The sequence below is a fragment of the Telmatherina bonti genome, assembly GCF_933228915.1.
Source record: "Telmatherina bonti genome assembly, chromosome: 9".
NCBI classification, from domain to species: Eukaryota; Metazoa; Chordata; class Actinopteri; order Atheriniformes; family Telmatherinidae; genus Telmatherina; species Telmatherina bonti.
In genome coordinates this window covers 28,449,860-28,470,079 of record NC_136627.1, presented here as the reverse complement: position 1 = coordinate 28,470,079, position 20,220 = coordinate 28,449,860, and the positions used below count along the sequence as shown (strand labels likewise).

Below are 20,220 nucleotides of genomic sequence, written 5' to 3'. Positions count from 1 at the left end.
TTCCTTTGAGCCGCAAGTGATGAGCTATAGCCTGCATACTTCAACTGGGAAAAAAAATCAGGGGAAAGTAAATTGATTGCATAATTTTGCACACCTTTAAACTAATGCTTTATTTCAGCAACTTTTCATTAATCACAGTCCCATTTCCTGTCCTTTCACCTCTGTGTTTGTGTGTCAGGCGAAAACAGCACAAGTGGAAACGATGAGAGAGCATGTCTTTATGGTGAGAGTGGAGAAAATCAGCGGATTGACTCCTTTGCAGTCCACAGTATGGGGTGAGGCTGACTGCTACGTCCAGTACAGTTTTCCATGTCAGGAAGGGGACATTGCTGCAAAGGTGGAGCAAAGCCTCATAGAGAGCAGTAAGGCCACTGAACCAAAGAACAAACAGTAATCCAGGAAGCTTGTGCTCTCCTTCAACCACCTGGTAACTTCAATATCTTTGACAGGTGTGAACCTGAAGCCGTTTCGCAGCACCACCACCCTTTGTGTTCCTGACCCTGTGTTCGGTCACACTGAGACTCATGTTCTTCTAGCTCCTGAAGGAGTTCCTGTCCAGAGACTGCTGCTCAGCTCTCTGTCCAGCCAAGGCCTGACAAGTGGAGGAGGTATCCAGTTTGAAGTGTGGTGCAGGTTTGTAGCTGATATTTCCAGTCCACCCAAGTAAAGTTTAAACTTGATGCAACATTTCAGTTAAAATGCTGGTTATAAACTTAACATACATAATTAACTTATTTGACATAGTGGTATTACTCTGACATGAGTCTTAAAATTTACCTTCAGCTGTACTTCTTCAGGTGCAAGGATATGATAGGAATTTTGCGTGTAATTTCATTTTACCACAATAATCTTTATGTATGCAGCTGCACCATGTTGTTTTTTTTTTATTGAATAATATAATGTTTTTCTCTGTAGATATTATTATCCCAATGTCAGAGATCAGCTTGTGGCCCGAGGAATGCTTCCTCTGTCCAAACTTTGTGCCATGGTTACTATGCAGAGACAACATCCCAACGAGGCTCAGATGTTCTCTTTGCCCCTGATTCCCAGAACAGATGATCCTACAGGATTTCACCCTCAGCCTTCTGGTAAACACATAAATGCATGTAAAAGTGATAACAACTGTGATAACCTGAACATTGTGGCTTATGTGTTCTGTTGTTCAGGATTGCTAGATGTTTGCATTCAGTACAAACACAGACCTGTGAGACCACAAGGACAATCTGGAAGAGGTGCTGCTTCTCGGGTTGTGACCCTCGTGGTGCAAGTTCACAGAGCATCAGGGCTGAAGGCAGCAGCAAGGTACATCATTAAACAACTTTTGGACTGATGTACGTGTTAGGATTGACACACAAACAACTGAAATAAGTTGAAATTAATCATATTCAGCTCCATTGATTTTGGTTTGGCTTTCCTCGTTCAGGGTCCTGTCAGAACAAGATGATAGGTTCAGCTACTTTGTCGGAGTGGGGGTGAACCCCTTTGTCACTGTCCAGCTTTCCTTCTTGCCTGAGAATGAAAGTAGATGTACCCGCACAGCAGCCAAAACCTTCTGCCCTGAATTTGATCACCACATGGAGGTGTCCTGTGACCTGCTGCTTCACATGAGCAGTGGAGAAACCTGTAGCCTGGCTGAGCAGCTGGAACAGGCGTCTGCTGTCTTTACTGTCTGGAACAGAGACGATCACAAAGGTTTGAGAGGGCTTATTGCACTGCATTACAATAACAGTTAAACTTGATGACTGCTGCTTTAAATTAAACTCTTGTTCTTTTAATACAATGTGCAGTGTTACTTTTCTTATGTTTACAGTGTTTGCCACACGTTGTTTATATTTGGGTATACTTGTATCATCTTACTATAGAGCTGTACACAGACACATGTTGCATTGGCCTTTCCGCATTATATACAAATATACGAATCGCACTATTGCTATTTAAACATTTTCTCGCTTCATTTAGCAGGTTTTTAGCCGGATCCAACTATCAGAGAAACAGATATGAGGAATATTTATATTTGTTGAACTGAGAGGTCTAGTCAATTTTTCAAGGATTTCTTTAAATAAGTTTTAAAAAAAAAAAAAAAAGCCTTAATTTCAGTTGTTATGATTAATATTTTCATTTGTTTTCTCTGATAATAAATCCCATACAGTTTGATTTTCCCATTCTCACGGATAAAAGTTTTTATGGCAGAGATGTCACCATCTTTTCTTACTTTTTACCAGACAAAAAATCTTACTGAAGGAAAAAAAAAAAAGCTTTTGTGAGGGCAAAATTGTGAGTGTCAGTTTATAAAGTCTTTCCTGCATATTTGTGTACAGTGTTTATAGTCATCAGCTTCTAGACGTTTTACAGAAACACTTTGGGTTGCGTCTGCATTTCCTCAGTGGGTTTTCAATATTTACATTTTCTGAATACTTTTATTTGTGACATCTGTCTTTAATAATCTCTTTTATTTCTTGTGACAGCAAATATTTCCAAACCTAAAGAGGTAATATTGGGCACAGTTAAAGTACCACTGGCTGATCTGATCCAGAAACGTACAGGTATGTTGACATTAAACCAACTTCAGGATCATTCCTTTTGTTTTTTGTTTGTTTTTTAAGTCATTGTTTTTCTTTTCCACACACATGAAGGCATTTCTGGCTGGTTTGGGTTATATTTAACCCTGGAAAGAAGTCCTTCTCAGAACCAGCACATCCTGGTCGGTGGCCTGGAGATTTCCATGAACTTTGCTCACCGCTCAGATAGGGAAAGGGTCATTAAAGCTGCTCAGGGTCTGGGCTGGGACATGCCTCACAATGACCTGACGCTACAGGATAGTGTAGAATCCTGGGAAGAAAGCACAAGAAAGATTTCTCTAACTTTCTCAATGCCTAAAGCTTGGATACCTGTCCACTGTTTGCTTCTTCCTGGTCTCGCTGAGCTCCAGCGCTCCACCTACTGCTACTTCAGGTACAAGTTCTACGACCAGGAAGCCTTCTGCTCTCGACTGAAACACCCCTGTGTTGAGGAGGGTGGGGGGGGCGGCCAGGCTACAGTGACTTTTGAAGGTAGTAGAACGGTGGAGCTGAAAAGCACTCAGCCTTTGATGTGGTATCTGCGAGAGGAGAAGCTGGAGGTTCAGATGTGGGTCACTTTCACCAAGAATAAAACCAGAAGACCAAGTGACTCAGACCGGCTGGTGGGCTCAGCCTTTGTCAATCTGTCTACTCTTGAAAAGACGTCCAAGCAGAAGCTGACTCTTAGTGGTAATTAATCAATAATTACTGTTTTTATACAAACCATATGTCAGTCTAGCAGCAACATGTAATAACTTATTATGATTTTACAGGGGTGTACCCACTTTTCATGCGCTCAGCAGCAGATCTACAGGGTGCAGCTCTCAGGGTGCACATCACCCTGACGGAAGGTGCAGCTCCCACTGGGACATCTGTTGGACATGACATCCAGGTGGACTCTGACAGTCAGGAGGAGCTCTTCATAGAAGAGGCAGAAGAAGCAGATCAAGCTCCTTCCCCGAGTACGCCCAGAAAATCTTTCTCACAGAGTGGACAAAAGAAGAAATCCTCCAGCGAGACTCCGGACATTGCATCTGTGAAGTCCACAGAGATGAGTGTAGAGGACTCTTTTCCTGTGTCTGTGGCCGTGGAGCGGGCCATGCACCTCAATCTGAAAGGTTTGCATGTGACTTGATCTGGTTTGTATAAACTTTTTAAATCATATTAAAAATGTTTGTTTGTGCGTTTTCTGGCAGGTTGTCCTCTAGCAGAGCGCAGTGAAGAAATGCCGTGCTGCTGCGTTTCATACGTCACTGCTGACTCTGCTGAACCTGTGTCTACAGCTGTTGTCGCCAACAACGAGTGCCCTGTGTGGGACCACCAGCACGAATGCAGGTCCAGTTTCATCACAGACCACAACACAAGCCTCTATAACTTTCAGAAAATCGATAATTCTTAATTTATTTTCACTCCCAGGCTTTCAAAGGAGCTGCTGGTTGATCCCCAACAATCTCTTGTGTTCAAAGTCTGGCACAAAGGAGGTACAGGAAGCTGCTTTACCCCGCCGTTTTTTCTCAACGGTGATGTTTTTTATCCATATTTTTTTTCTCATGGGTTGTTATGCGTCCACAGATTTGGAGAGAGTGATTGGATTTGCCTCCGTGGACCTATCTCCCTTGCTCTGTGGTTTCCTGTCAGTGTGTGGTTGGTACAACATCACAGACTTCAGTGGTCAGTGTCACGGCCAGATTAAAGTGTCCGTCGCTCCTCTGAGGGGAGTCCAAGACATGCGTGGGCAGAGAAGAACTGCGACGGAGGAAGCTGCCAAAAACCAATCAGTGAGAGTGCTGCAATTTTATAATCAGTGTTTGACATCTTGTGCTTTTTTAAAAAAAAAATTTGAAGCAAATCAAAACGTGTTTGCTTAACAGGTTTTGTTCCAGACTATTCCTCTCAACTACCAAACCACTGCCATGTACAGCAGCTTTCCCTCCCACATCAGCAGATACCCAGAGCAGCAGATCTCATCAACTGTCCAGACAGACAGGCTGTTCTCTGAAAGGTTGTTATTCACACGGTTTAATTCATGTTCAAATATTCAACTACCTCTGTGTTTATATGCTAATACAATTATTGTCACAGCCCTAGTGAGAGTCATCGCCATTTCCAACACATGGACAAAGTTCGGCATTACCATCAGAGTCTGCAGGAACAAACTTCTCAGTCAGTAAATGAAATCAGTCCCTCTCGTTCAGACTTGTTTTCAACACTCAGGTATTTAAAATGTCTGTTTTTAAATGTATAAATATTTTTTTTTAAACTGAAATAACAATAAAAGCTTTGTTTTTACAGGAGAAAACTAAGCGAGCTTGACAACATTCAGAGGTACTTCAGTCGTAAGCTTTCTACTCCTACGTTTCCATCTTTGGCTGAGCCGGAGTGTCTCGTCCAGCAGGACGAACCGAGAAAGACGGAAACCAACACAAGTCAGCTGCTTCTTAAAACCAACCAGTTGGTTGGAGAAGTCAACAACATCATCAGGGGTGAGCTTCTTCCCCAAAGGATGGTTTATTTAATTCTTGTTAGTGATCACACAAATGTCAGAAACTGAAACTTCAATAAACTGACAAAAAATCAATGATTTTCTTTTTAATTAATCGTATTTTTAACTCAGGTCTACAAGGACACCACCTGGAAACGATTCCCTCTAATGCAGAGAACAGCTCAGAAACCTCATCTGTGGAGCACAACAGCCCTCAGATCATCCCTGAGACCATCTCCTGTCCGCCCAGAATGGTTGAGGATTCCCTGGACGTTGTGTCTCCTCTGCCATCAATGTCCACAGAGAGGGCTGAGAACCACATGGACTCAGAACCTGGAGAAGAAAAGCACGATCGAAGCAGCAAAGTTTACATGGATGAGGAGGAGCTCGCAGAAGAAACAAGTGTCAGAGAAGACAGAGAAGCTGAGGACGATGAAGAGACGGATGAGGATTACGAGGAAGTTGTTGTAGAGCCAAAACCTCTAAATGAGGTGACCTCATTAACAGACAGGACCAGCCCGTGGACCAGCATCCTGTCAGACCCAGACATGGTTTCTCTGGAGAGCATGGAGGTTTGCAAGGATTTAGATCTGAGTGAGGATGAGAAAAGGCAGGTGGTAAATCTGGAAACGTGCGCTTCTTGTGGGAAACATGAGGAAAGTGATCATTCTGACAGCGGCAGTGGGTCAGACTCAGAAAGAGCTGCTGAAAAGATACAAGCTGCAGATGAGATGCAAAAAAACACAGCAAACATCCCCAACAGCAGGTCATGTGATCAGGCTTCATCACCAACCACGCAGCACTCTCCTGATACCCACAAGGCCTCAGGCACTCTGGATAACGACGATGTACAGCTCCAACCGTATCCTTGATCTGTACTTAGTTTTTTTCCTCCTGGCTGTCCTACTTAATTTAACCGATTTTTGCTTCTTGTGGCCATTTTTGTTGTTTCTTTTAACTTCCTGTGTTAAGCTCCACCCCTGTGGATATCCCCAATTTCTTCCTACCCCCTCACCAACTGGAGGCGTCTTTAAGAGCCATTCGTTTAGCTCCCTCCTTCTGTCACGCATTCAGCAACCCGGTGAGTATTTGTCATCAGCTGTACTGTTCAGACTTATACATGCAACATGTTTATGCAATATTTAGGAAAAGATTTAGTTGCTCAGATCAAAACCATTTTTTAATACATATAAAAGTGTTAGTCTGACCAAAATTGCAACTCTCAAAGCCAGGCTTGTAGACCAACACAATCCAGTTAGCGGTCAAATTGCTCCTTTATCTATACGTTCATCAAGAGTCAAACTGGCCTCTTGCACAGGTTTTCACTCATAAATAACCAATGTTGATATCTAAAAGAGGAGAAAAGCCAGGTAATAAGGTACCACTTTTTTCTCCTGAAAAAGTAAAACATTCAGCACTTTTAAAATGTAAACATCTATAAAGCTGTTCACTCAAAATGATGCTGATTTTCCATCAGCTAAATTGTGTTTTAGCGGTTTGCCTACAAGATGCAGCAGGCCAACAGGGAGAAATCAAGTACCAACAAGCTGAAAGCGATCAGACTGCCTTGAGGCATTTCAGTGCCGTACGTACACTGAGGTAGAGCTGTAGCTGTAGGTTTTTCTTAGCTATCAATATACTGATTCCTGAAAAAGATTAGCTGATAATAAAATAAATTAAAAAAATTTATAAAAGGGAGACTAGACTTGACAGGAGGAGACTTTGACTTAATGTAAATTATAGAGAAATAAATTTAGTGATGATAATATTGTAGCACCTTTGAAGAAACAAAAATAAAAATTATGTTTTTCAACACAAGTAGGAAAATAAATGAAAAATGCAAAGAAAAATATGTGGAACTTTAAGCAAATTAAACTCTAAAGTGTTTGAAAAGAAACATGATAATGCTCACATGTGTCACTTCTCGCTTCATAACAGCATGAACACGTGTGCAATAGAAGCACTGCAGCTCAAAACGGCTTCAATTACAGCACAATAACAAGAACTGCATGCTGGGAAATCATCAGACACGCCTATGACGTGTTATAGAACCAGTTGGAACTTGTTCCCTCTCTTGCTGATCTAAAGATTGTAATTCTTTTATTTCGAAGCCAACGACCTGCTACATGAGCACTGAGAAAGGATTGGTATGTTGGAGGTGTGACTCTTGACTTATTGCACATGAGAAGACATGACAACATGTTCTTAGTCTTTGCTTTAAAGTTCTCCATATAGTTTCTGTAGAGCATTCATTCTTGTGATGTTATAGCTTCAGTGTGATCTTTGCAGGGCCAGAGCTCATCAGATCAACCCAACACCCCCCTTCGAAGAGGACCGCCGCAGCGTCCCAACATGTCACCTTCTTCCATGAGGAAAGAGACGGAGAGAATAGCCAAAATATTTGCAGCTAAATTTGATGAGTCTCATTAGCAGTGTCTGCCAATCAGTGGTTTTAAACCACAAGAATCATGTAAATAAAATGTAATATTTTGTATTCTTATAAATAAAATGGAATTTTTTTCAACACTTGATGCATTTATATGTTGCGGTGACACATTTCTATGGCTGTTTCATAATTAAAAAGTAAATGTATTTTTCTTGTATATGAATATCTCAGGTACATAATCTCCCTGGATGGATGGAGAATCAGAAAGTTACAGAGTACTTCTGTCTGTAATGTACCAGATACACATCCTCTGTTAAAAATCCTGCTCAAACTGGTCTTCCCACCTGATGGATCAGTCTGCTCCATAAACAAGCTTCTAGTCCCATCTGATAACACGTGGTTTAGAGAGACATCCCTTTAGGCAACGAGCAGACTTGGTATGCCATGATGGAACTCAGTGCTGTTTTGATTTGCAGGTAAAGTTTCCCGGAAGCAGTTTTTAACCAGTCAGCTGGTCCACCTGCCGTCAGGTGTTAATATGCACAGAAAGCGGCTTTGCTCTGGTCTCGTTTTCACTCCTTTTCTCTTCGATCATATCATAGCTTCTAACAAATTTAGGTGCATGGCGCAGAAAGAGGACTTTGTTTTGAAAAGACTTACTTTATTACCAGAAAGTTGACGTCGACTGAAAGTCTCCAAAGGACAACAGCATTGGTTTCGCTGAAATTTCAGGATGGAATTTGCTTTCCTTTCCTTTGTGAGATCTTGATTGTTAAAGGTGCTGCTGATCATGGCTGCTGGGACAAGCTCAGATGTCGCACCAACACCAGCTGTCAGGGTTTTTTCAGCTGGAACAGCTGGATGTGTGGCTGACCTGCTCACTTTCCCGTTGGACACCGCCAAAGTGCGACTGCAGGTCGGGAAAAGCAACTGATTTTATGTTTTATCCCACACCCCGTTTTATTATTTTCATATAGGATTTAAATTACTAAGTATATTATCTGTAGATTTTCTTTTCAAAGAAACGATTGGGTAACACTTTATAATAATGGTACAAATATACTTAAGTAATGTGTAACTCATGATGAACTATAATTTATGAAGACTCATGAATCCTAATAATGATCTCGAAGTTGATTTATATGATTACTTGATCCCTAATTGATCATCAATTGATTAACATTAGTTCACAGTTAATTCATCCATATGGCAACAAATTTGGCGGTTTAGATGCAAACATATCATTTAACTTTTTTTTTTTTTAAATGTATCTTTATTTAAAGCGTGAAACACTTAAAGAAGTTGACTTAGGTGAGCATGGATATGTAAAAGTACTTGGAGTGATTATCAGGGTTTTAAAATCACTGTATTATTGCAGTACATTTTACAAAGATATGACAGTTTTATGTGTGGAAATGCTTTATATCAAATACATAGCTGCTTTAGAAACAGCTAAACGAAAAATAAATAAAACTTACAATCAACCTTTATTAATAGTCACCCAAAGTGCTTTTATATCCATGTTCACACAAATTAACTTCTTTGAGTGTGTCTTGCATCAATAAAAATGAAAAAAAAAAAAAAAAATCAGTGGCAGGGAATTAAATGATATGTTTCTATTTAAACTGGCAAATATGTCAACATATTGATGAATCAACAGTGAACTAATGTTCATTAAGTGATTATCAATAAAGGATCAAGTAAACACATGAATCAACATTGAGATAATCATTTGTTCATGATGGGCAACAGCAATTCATAATAAAGTCTTCATTAATAAATGCATTAGTTCATCCTGAGTTACATTTGACCTTAGTATATGATTTGTACCATTATTGTAAAGTGTTACCAACGATTGTAGCAGACTGCTCCCATAGAATAGAGTTGAATAGATTGTCATTACACAATGTGCTCAAAACTAGTACAGTATGCAATTACAAGAAGACTCACTTGTGCAGAAATAATGGATTTATATTTAAAGTCCATGTATCTCTGTGGTTTTAGTGAATGTAAATATCTCTTATCCGTAAAATCTAAATTCAAAGAGCACTCAGATCGTCACAGTACTCCTGTGTGTTTTAGGTAATAATAACATTGATCTGGATGGATCATTTTCATCGAGCACATTCTTATGTTACTTTAGATCCAAGGTGAATCCAAGCCCCATCTGGAAGGTCAAAGGGCAAAATACAGAGGTGTGTTTGGAACCATCATCACCATTGTGAAGACTGAGGGGTCGAGGGGCCTTTACAATGGGCTGGTGGCAGGATTGCAGAGGCAGATGAGTTTTGCCTCAGTTCGCATTGGCCTGTATGACACCATGAAGCAGCTCTATGCCTGCGGATCTGAGAGTATGTTGTTTTTATCAGACTTTACATCTTCCATCAGAGCAAAAAATAAAGTTCACAGCAGATTACAGCACATTTACTCCAGTAAGATTTATTCACTTATAGTTGAAAATATCATCATTGCAAGTAGAATTCTTCTCTTGATCTGCTTACCAGCTTATTATTGATTGATTAACTGCTCAATAAAACAACTGTATAAACAAGCATTGTAAAAGTAAGTTATTAAAAATGTTATTATTAAAAAGAGTTCATTTCTGCTACTCTGTGTAATAACTGACCTGTAGGTGCAAACAAAACCAAGAATGGGCTCAAAGAAAGATGTTTAAGTTTTATTTGTACAGCAAAAGCAAATAAAACACACTCTATGGATTTGGCCATGAATCCGAAAGCACGCTGGTCAGATTTATTAAGTTTGTTTGTTCAAACACTGCCCCCAAGTGTCAGAGAGTTAAACTTTTATTAACATAGAAACAACAACCAGACCAGACTCCTTTAGTACATAGAAATCCTGGTGCTTGTAAACACAGAGCTGCTTTCTGTTTGGCAGGAAACAACTCCATGATGTTAGATACAGGGCAGATTATACTCTCTAGGATAGGAAGGATGTGTTCATGCTATTGGCTTCTGGTCCACCTCTGTCACTGTTGGGTCTTTTAACACTTGTAGCAGGAGAGACTTTCTCCAGACTATGTTTCCATCCTGATCTACTACACTTGAGATAACTGCAAATAACTTAGTTAATTTAATTTCTTCTATATAAACTTTCCCTCTTTGCCTTAACAATTAACTGTTAACTCCACTTCTAAAAGTTGAACTTATGCTTTATATCAGAAGAAAATGCGGGTTTTAACATATAGCCACAGTTTATTGACAGAATGGTTCAAACCTAACACTGCAATCGTTATCATTACTCCCCTCCACCTTTAAGGGCTGTGTGTTAACATGTGGATGCTGTGTTAGATCCTGGATTTGGCACACGACTGCTGGCAGGCTGTACCACCGGAGCAATGGCGGTTGTGTTTGCTCAGCCCACCGATGTGGTAAAAGTCAGGTTCCAGGCTCAGATTCGGCTGCGTGAGGGCAGCACCGTGAAAAGATACAGCAGCACTACTAATGCCTACAGGACCATTGCCAGAGACGAGGGCTTCAAAGGACTGTGGAAAGGTAGCAGCTCATAGAAGTGTCAACATAGCAGTTATAAAAGGACTTACTTTATGAAACTTTCATTGTCTTAATTGTAACGCTTTGTGTTTAGATAGAATACAGTCACATTTTTATTTTTATTTTCTTACATGTGTAAGGCCTACTTGTGCCTCAGGCACAACAGTAGGTTCAGATGTTCAGCACATGTTGCATCTGAAGTGAGAAAAATATTTTGTTTGGAGCCGGGAGGTGTGAAACTTGACACTTGAAACTAGTTTCTTCTCACTTGCACATGAATACATGCATGATAGATAGATAGATATAGATAGACAGATAGATAGATATAGATAGATAGATAGATAGATAGATAGATAGATAGATAGATAGATAGATAGATAGATAGATAGATAGATAGATAGATAGATAGATAGATGTTCAGGTTTATTTGTATAGCACCACTTCACAACAATGTTGTCACAGGGCACTTTGCATACACATCATTTCAAGCCAATTCAGACACAGCCAATAATAGAAACCAACTGATTGCATCAAATTTTGACTTCGGTCCAATCCCCCCTCCTGAGCATGCACGAGGCAACAGTGGGAAGGAAAAAACTCCCTTTTAACAGGAAGAAAAACTCCGGCAGAACCCGGCTCAGGTAGGGCAGCCATCTGCCTCGACTGGTTGGGGTGGAGACGACAGGAAAGACAGAACATGTACAGCTGCACTTATTCAAGAAGACCTGCGGAAAAAAGGAGAATTAAGTTAGAGATGGCAATACTGTCATATATTTATACATTTATACATTAGAGAAATAGAGCGAGGTACATCTCAGTGTATCAGGTAACATCCCCATTGCTACATAAGTAAAGGTTGGCTAGACTATCCATAACTATATGAGCAAAGAGCAAAACCTGGACAGTTGGGTCCCGTACATGCAGACTCCAACTCAGGAGATGCTCATATCCTAACTATAAGAATTATGAATCAAATAAATTAGTTACATTTAATAAATGAAGATAAATAATTAATAAATAATGTAAAAAATATTTATATGAATAAATCAATAAGATATAAAGAATTAAAAGAAGCAAAGGCTGGAGGCGGTTTGTTGCAAATACTTGACAACAGGTGTGAAGGTGTTAATAGTCTCTCCTCTTTGGTAACCTGTAAACACACCTTGATGCTTGAGACAAGTCACCTGCTCAAACTGCTGCTTTACAGAGATGTTGATAACCACTGATGATCAATTAACTGATTACATTTGATGTGCAACAACGCCTGGCTGCTGCTTACTTTCCAATAGAAACCAGAAGGAAGTACTCAGTTTTTGCCCACGCTGCTTGTGTCCTTGAGTTGAATTCGAATTCTAGTTGAAATTTTAAAAGACGTATTTTATTTTTCTTCTAAATTCAAACCGTGTCATTGGTGCCCTTTCTTCACTGAGCAGTGCAACTCATCCCAAACCATGTTAGTGTGGTAGAAGGTGGATGATTGGATGCAGTGTCTCAACATTCTGCCTTGTGCTCAGACATATTATACAGAGGCAGGAAGTGTGTTTTTGCTGAAAGACAAATGAGCACAGACCAGTTGAGATGCTGTGGTCATTGTGCATCTTAACTCTTGGCCTACATTTGCATCACAACATCACACATTCTTCTTCTGCACTCACACTGTTCACCCAACTCTCGTGTTCTTATTGATCTCCCTTGGTGTCTTAAAGTCATGTGATTTGTCTCGTTTTCACTGTATTGTTCGTGTACTATTATCCTCCTGTTGATGTATATAAATGTAGAAAACTTGTCTCTTCAGGTTCTCTACCAAACATAACTCGTAACGCCATCGTTAACTGCTCTGAGCTGGTGACGTATGATATGATCAAAGAGTTCATCTTGAACAGCAACCTGATGACAGGTATGTGCCCCTCACCTGCTAATCTTTCTGCTGTCGGTGTGGATTTTAAATACCAACGCACGTGCTGTGTTTTTTTCTCAGATGACATGCCGTGCCACTTCACTGCAGCCTTCGCTGCAGGCTTCTGCACCACGATTGTTGCATCTCCAGTGGATGTGGTAAAAACCCGCTTCATGAACTCAGTGCCGGGACAGTACGGTGGTGCCATTAACTGCGCCTTAACAATGCTGATGAAAGAGGGACCCTCAGCTTTCTATAAAGGGTAAGCAGTGTATTTATCAAAAACTACTGGAGCATAATCTTTCATCTGATCACCTGTTTGTGTTTATAGCTTTATGCCTTCGTTTCTTCGCCTGGGCTCGTGGAACATTGTCATGTTTGTGAGCTACGAGCAGATTAAGAGAGCCGTGATGGGTCTTCAGCAGTACTGGGAATCTCCGCTCAGACCTGTTTGACAGCAGAGGCTGTGGTGCCATCAGTCAGCAGCGTCGTAGAAACAACCAAGCTGTTCATCCTCAGGAGCAACACTGCACCCGTGTGTCACCAAAGAGCTCATCATCCAAAGTTATGAATCCAAGTTAAACTGAAGCGAATATTGATGATTAGATTTAAAAGGAAAATCTCATGATGTGGTGTTTTGTGTTTCTGCTTAGCTATGACTTCCTGTTTTGGTTTGTAGTTTTCCTTGTTTAGTTCTCTGGTGTCCAGGTTCCTGTTCAGTAGTTTCACCTGGTTTGATTTTCTGATTAGTTTCACCTGTGTCTCCTTGTGTTCTGTGTATTTATACCCCTCAGTTTTTGTCTTGAATTGCTGGTTCATTTGTGTAAGATTTGCCCTCATTTGGTCATGGATTAAAATTACATCTGATTTCTGCATACTGGCTTCCTGACTCCTGCATTTGGGTCCACATCCCCACAGCCACCGTGACAGAAAATTAATGTTAATTCCAGTTTTCTCTAAAGATGTGTCAAAACATGAATGCTGTGTCATACAAAATGAAGAAAATTAATCAGATATATATAGAGAATTATGTACCAACACATAGGTTAAGTTTTGCTCAAACATATTTTTAATAAATTCTTTTAATATTTTATTATTTGAAGTGTTTAGAAAACATTCAAATTACCGTTATATCATGAATATGAACTTAAAATGGATACTTGGTTTTAGTTTGGGGGTTCTTCACATCGCTTGTTATGTGGAATTAACTTCTTCAGGGGTCAGATGTAATTAGACAAATTGATATATTGGTGACTAGGAATAAAATGTTGCTGAGAATTATCTGCAGGAAGAAACAGCCGGTGTAGAAGCAAAGCTGAATGAAAATTAATGTGTCACGTTACTATGTGAAACTCTAGACACATGCTGATTTACTTTTCAACTTGACTCTCTTTACATCAATCTCAGATTAGATAAAGCTTTATTTTACATCACTTTTCCACATGCAATGATTGCTTTTTACACGCACAGTTAAACTGAGTTAAAGCCCAGCTGGTACATTTCATAAGACTGCTCTCCTTCTTCCAGAATACAAGTCACATAAAGTAAATGATTTAATGAATGAAGCATGTCTGTCTGGTTCTGCCACAATCAACTTTGTTTACCTTGTTTATGTTGGACTTTTTCCAGTTTGCAAAACAACTGACAATGGGACTTTTTTTTTTTTTTTTTTTTTTTTTAACAAATACACATGATACCTTTTTATTTTACTGGGCTTCTTTTTTTCCCTCTTATTGTTCTTTTCCTACTCCTTTGTACTGGTTTCCTTTGTTATTTATGGGTCAAAGCCCCAGATGGGAACTGTGGAGCTGGTGCTGAACACCTAAACCAGTTTGAGTCCATATATGTGATTGTATAATTTAATTTTCAACCCCTTTATCCAGATGTTTAATCAAACTATGAGAAATTCTGTTTTGTGCAATGTTACTCGATGTTGACAAGTAAAAAATATTAAATCCATTTGAGGACTGAAAGCTTGCAGATATTAAACTCATCTCCTGCGAACAGCCCGTTTGGTTCGTCACTCTTAACTTCATTTACATCATCTTCAACTCTAAAGAATCACAAAGAACTTTCTCTGTTCATCCTTTAATATGTTTTTATTTAATTAATTATATTTTTGAAAATATTTGTCTTATTTTTCATATTTACATTAAAAGCCTCTGTGGGAAAACATCCTGCATATTCTCTCTAAGATACATTTGTCTTTGTCTCATTCGACAGTCCAAAAACAGTATGACATTTAAGTGTTTAAAAATAGACCACCTGGTTTCCAACTTGCACTTGCTAAATCGTCAGCCATCCGATTTTTTGTCAGGTCTACTTTTTCCTTTCAATTTGTGCTTCATAAATTAGATGTTTACTGGATCTTGTTTCAGTTTTTGTCTGGTGCTCTTACTGTGTGTAAACAAGTACTTACTGTGTTTAACAAGTATCTGAAAGCTCATTAATCAGTCAATGTATCCATTAAATAACCCACAAATAAACAGAAATTATTATTTTTGCAAAATTAGGACGTCACCAACAATGACCCACATTCGTTCCCAGTGAACCTGACCGTGTGTCACTGTACCTGCTGTACAACCGGCTGCTGTTACAGATACTCTGCAGGATAATCCCCCTTTACATGAGCACCATCAGGGCAACAATGTGAAGATAAAGCTCCCCCTAACTGTGAGATAAGAGTCAAGAAAAGGCTTTCCAGACTAAATGTGACTCAGGCCACTTTTTCAAAAGAAAATAGATCAAGATTTTACTGCATTTGATTTTTGTTATAAAATATTGTCAAAAGTGCCAAAATGCAAAGATATGGATGTGACTGAGGCAAAAGGCACAAAACAGCTGACAGTTGACAGACAAGAAAATTGCCCAATTTGAGTCTTGTAGGACAAAAGCAGCTGCTGACAAAGATGTAATTGAAGTCTGTGCTGTAACAAAAGCCTGTCAACAAGCCCCACCTTGCTAATCGTCTCCTGTGGCACCCATGAGGTTTCTTCATGGTTGAGTCGGTATGGCATGCTGTACATGCCACCTGGCACCCTGGCTAACCCTCGGGTGCGCTCAGGTGGGCTAAAACACACAAAAAACACTGCACAAGTGTTGAATTTTGCTGGATTGGCAGTGGCCCTTTATCAAAAGACTTGTGAGTGAATGTGAATGTGATGGATGAAGAAAGAGACAAAGGAGCTAAGAATAAAGGAGGAGCTGTTGGTGCTCCTTGGATGACCTTGGCAGGAGTCTCTGCTAACAAATGACCGGAGATATCGAGTGTCGTTGATCAGTTTGAGTTCACAGCCGAGGAAACACGCATGTGTTCTGATGAGACGCAGCTGCTTGAAGTGGATGACTGTATATGTCACCAGTCAATAAAAATAAATAAAGGTGTAAATGGATTTTATGTGATTAAATTGTGGCTGGTAAAGGTAACGTCGAGTATTTTCTGCACTGCGGTGTTACAGTAGATGCCACATAGCTCTCATGCTTAGTCTCTACCCTCTCAACATCCACTTGTTACAATAAATAGATTCCAATGAAACTGGGATGTTGTGTAGCATGTAAATTAAAACAAAATATGATGATTTGCAAATCCTTTAAAATTGGACTGGATAAACTACAAAGATAAAAATGTTTCATGTTTAAAGTGATAAACTTTGTTTTTGTATTCACTCATTTTAATTTAATACCTACAAGATGTCCAAAAACAAAAAACTGGCAAAGTTGAGGAAAGCTAAAAAAAAAAAAAAAAACACGTTTGGAACATCCCACAGGCGAACAGGTTTATTGGAAACAAGTAAAAAGTTTGGTCAAGTTCAGAGCAAGGTTCCCCACTTTGTGAACAACTGCGTGAATAAATAGTCCAACAGTTTAAGAAGTAGGGGTGGGAAAATTGTATTGAAAAATTGAAAATCAGGATTTTTTTGCTTCACAATTTTAAAATCAATTTATTTAACAAAAAGATTTTTTTTCCAACTAAATAAAAAATTTATAGTGGATTATTTTTGTCATTTTCATTGTTTTATTGATCCTTTAACTTGTCTTCTTGGCATTCTAGCAGCAGAGTGATGGTCTGGCAACTGTGTTGTTTTATTCCTCATTGAAATCAAGGAAAATGTGTGTGTACGGGAGCAAATGGATGAAGTTGTGGATGGATTGTGAGAGAGTAGAGGTGGGGGGAGGTTTGTATGGGTGGAAGTGGGGTTTGGGGAGTGTGTAATGGGGTGTGTGTGTGAATAAAGGGGAGTATGTAAGTGGGGTGTAGAGGGGGAGGGACGGGGTTGGAGGTGTGGGCACATACAGGGGGTAGGGTATGAATGGAGACGGAAAGGTGAGTTGGGGTGCGTGTGTGTAGGGAAGAGTGGATGATTTAAGGTGTGGTGGAGATATTTTTAGGATGGGGTGTGTGTGCTGATAAATGAGGGAGTGAGTGAACTCTGGGTGAGAAGGGGCATGTCGAGGTGTGTAGAGAGGGAGCTTGTGAGGGGTGTTGTGTTATGTGTCCTATGTGTGCATCTGGGCCCGCTGGGGCCTGTTCCCTCTGACCGCGGGGGACTCCAGTCGGGGCTCCCCTCCGCTGCCTCTTTCCATAGCTGGCTCCAGGGTGGGGTGGTTGGATCCTGTGCTTGGGGGTGGCTGCCGGTCACCTGGGTCTCGGGGTCTTCCTGGCCTGCTTCTTGCCTTTGTGGGTCACATTGGCATGATCACTCTTCTCTGAACACGTTCCACTCTGTATGTTCTGCATGTGACACAGTCACTGGGTTGTGTGCAGGATTATTCACTAACAGCAGCTTGTTTTCTTTGTCTCCCATTAATATTTAACCTGATAGTTTATGGTGCTCTTGACACTTGATAGTCTAGTTCTCTGCAGGGGGAATAAGAATCTAAGATTGGCCTGTTTGTGTCTATGTGAGTGAAAATGTAGGTACATGTGTCTATATAGGTAAATGCGTACGGGTGTATATATTATATATATGAGTTACATATTTTATGTAACCTGCGATGGACTGGTGAGCTGTCCAGGGTGTACCCTGCCTGTTGCCCAAAGCCAGCTGGGATAGGCTCCAGCTTCCCCGCGATCCTGAATTGGATTAAGCGGTTCAGAAAATGAATGAATGAATGAATGAATTAATATTTTATGTTTGAAAAGCGCTTCATAAATAAAGTTTGTTTGATTGATTGATATATGCATACGTTTATGAAAATGTCTGTTTTTTCCTTCTTTCTATCTCTCTCTTTTTCTCTCTCTCTACGAGGTGTTTTCTTTCTCTTTCCCTTTATCTTTCTGTTGCTCCTATCCTCTCTGGTCTGGTCCAGCAGTAGAAACTCAAAAATGTACACAAAATAAATAAAGAAATCAAATAAAAATCCAGAAAATCAAGAGGATCATCATACCAGTATGCTCCCCTTGGCAAAGTAAATTTGCTCAGCAGAACACAGCATCCAGACCATCATTCTGCTTGCTTAAATGCTGGACAAGACAAAAAAAAAAAAAAAAAAAAAAAAAAAGAAGACAAGCAAAAGAAATTTTGTTTTTAATCTACAAAAATCAGCAATGTCGAAGAATTGTGAGAATCGCAATTTAAATCGAATCGGCACCGAAAAAATCGGAATTGAATCAGGACAAAAGCATATCGTCACAGCCCTATTAAGAAGAATGTTTTACTATGCACACTTGTAAGGAATTTGTGGATTTCATAATCTACAGTCCATAACATCATGAAAAAAAAAATCAAAGAATCTGGAGAAATCTCTGCGTGTAAACAATAAGACCCAACACCAGTAATGAAAGCCTGTGGCCTTCAATCTCTCACACAACACTGTGTTAAAAATCAACATCATTGTGTGAAGAACATCAGCCACATATCAACACCTAGAGATGCAGCTGGCTTCTCTGTGTGTACAAAGGCAGAAGACTGATTTCTTGTAGATATTTGGTTGAGCTTTTTATATATATATACACACACAGACACACACAGGTTAACATATAGTTTCATTATTTGACTCTTAGGGTCTACTAACACGGGTTTAGATATTGTGAAGGGGTCTCTGCTGGTTTTAGTGTTTCCCTGGTAAAACCCATTTGATTACAGTGAAAAGGTTCTCCAGCAACTTGTTGTCATCTCCAGCACCTGCCTGTTAATAAGCCATTGATTTGGGTCAGGTGTGTTGCAGCAGGGGAAACACCAAAAGCTGCAGGATGGTGCTCTCAACAACTGGAGATGGAGACTCCTGATGTAGACACTTGTTTCTTTCACATTGTTCATTGTGTGACACATGTCAAAAAGGCCCAGTTCTTTGTGATGTATGAGGTAAATCAGGGATCCCCCAAACCTTGTCCCAAGGACCGGTGTCCTGCAGGTTTTCCAAGTGTTCCTGCTGGAACAAACCTGACTTAAACCAAGACAAGCTCTGCATGTCTGCGAAATACACATTCATTTGAATCAGATGTGTTGTGTTGGGGACACTTGGAAAACCTGCAGGAAACCGGTCCTCAAGGACCAGGACTGGGGGTCCCTGAGCTAAACAATCCAAAATGGCAAAAGGCATAAAATGTGCTTCATGCTAATGTACTTAAGGAAAGAGAAAAAAAATCTTCTGTGATCTTTGTAACTTTTCAGACATCTTGAACTCGGGATTTCTCACGATCCCCAAATGTTATCTTGAAAGTGATTCAAATGACACTTTTGAGTCTACAATGAAACTGATATGTTTAAACAGGCTTATTTCTATTCTGTCCCAAATCTTTTGCCCATCAATATTTTTAATAATGTCCAAAAAGAGAGACTATTCTGGATCTGCTTCACTGCTGTTGATGTCTCCTCTGTAGCGTCTTCAGCGGCTGAAGGCGAACAGGTCTCGCTGACCATTTGTGACTTCGTCTTACATGCAGAGATTTATCATCCTCAGACCAAAACGCCGTGTGATGCAGACACAGCGCTGCATTCATGTGACCACCAAGGGGCAGTAGAAATGGAGGGTGGCAGCAGGCGGGAAGGACTACAGCTGTGGTCAGACCGCAGACTGGAGGGATCTGATCAGGAAATCCCACAGAGAAATACTCAGAAAAAGCCCCACTGAGAGTTGTTTTTTCTTCTTGTTCGATTATCTCCTGGAGCTTCTTCACCAGGACCAACCTGACGTGGAGGAGCTTCCGAGTGCTGAGCACAGAGTCCAAAAATTCTGCAAGTGGTGTTTTTCTTTCTTCAAACTTCTGAAACAGCAGCTATGAAAGAGGAAAGCAATGACAGTGGTTGCTTTTTCACATCATTGGTGATTTTAACAGCTTCAGCTTCCTGTATTGGGACATTTAAGCAAAGAACAAAGTGATGCAGTAAAATGACAAAGATAAAAACAGAACTGTCTCCTTACCTCAAACTCCTCTTCAGCATGAT

The 20,220-nt window shown here is 40.1% G+C and overlaps 2 protein-coding genes across 2 annotated transcripts in view; both read left to right on the top strand.

The window, feature by feature from the left end:
• The window catches only part of c2cd3 (C2 domain containing 3 centriole elongation regulator), a gene marked incomplete at its 3' end in the record, with an annotated part of 15,467 nt that extends 7,997 nt beyond the window's left edge, over window positions 1-7,470 (top strand). Inside the window, exons 17-33 of the mRNA XM_079246022.1 lie at window positions 179-362; window positions 450-633; window positions 916-1,088; window positions 1,167-1,302; window positions 1,424-1,692; window positions 2,466-2,543; window positions 2,634-3,248; window positions 3,332-3,676; window positions 3,755-3,893; window positions 3,975-4,039; window positions 4,131-4,336; window positions 4,430-4,560; window positions 4,641-4,772; window positions 4,851-5,041; window positions 5,173-5,902; window positions 6,013-6,121; window positions 7,330-7,470. Coding sequence (XP_079102148.1) covers window positions 179-362; window positions 450-633; window positions 916-1,088; window positions 1,167-1,302; window positions 1,424-1,692; window positions 2,466-2,543; window positions 2,634-3,248; window positions 3,332-3,676; window positions 3,755-3,893; window positions 3,975-4,039; window positions 4,131-4,336; window positions 4,430-4,560; window positions 4,641-4,772; window positions 4,851-5,041; window positions 5,173-5,902; window positions 6,013-6,121; window positions 7,330-7,470 — 3,828 coding nt within the window. The remainder of the gene's footprint in view (window positions 1-178; window positions 363-449; window positions 634-915; window positions 1,089-1,166; window positions 1,303-1,423; window positions 1,693-2,465; window positions 2,544-2,633; window positions 3,249-3,331; window positions 3,677-3,754; window positions 3,894-3,974; window positions 4,040-4,130; window positions 4,337-4,429; window positions 4,561-4,640; window positions 4,773-4,850; window positions 5,042-5,172; window positions 5,903-6,012; window positions 6,122-7,329) is intronic.
• Window positions 7,471-8,216: 746 nt separating this feature from the next.
• On the top strand, window positions 8,217-13,287 carry LOC306760222 (dicarboxylate carrier SLC25A8-like; the record flags this gene model as incomplete). The annotated part of the gene is made up of 6 exons (XM_079246021.1): window positions 8,217-8,342; window positions 9,570-9,777; window positions 10,735-10,938; window positions 12,731-12,832; window positions 12,914-13,094; window positions 13,164-13,287. The coding sequence occupies 6 exons, from the start codon at window positions 8,217-8,219 to the stop codon at window positions 13,285-13,287; spliced, it is 945 nt and encodes a 314-aa protein (XP_079102147.1).
• Between the last annotated feature and the right edge of the window lie 6,933 nt (window positions 13,288-20,220).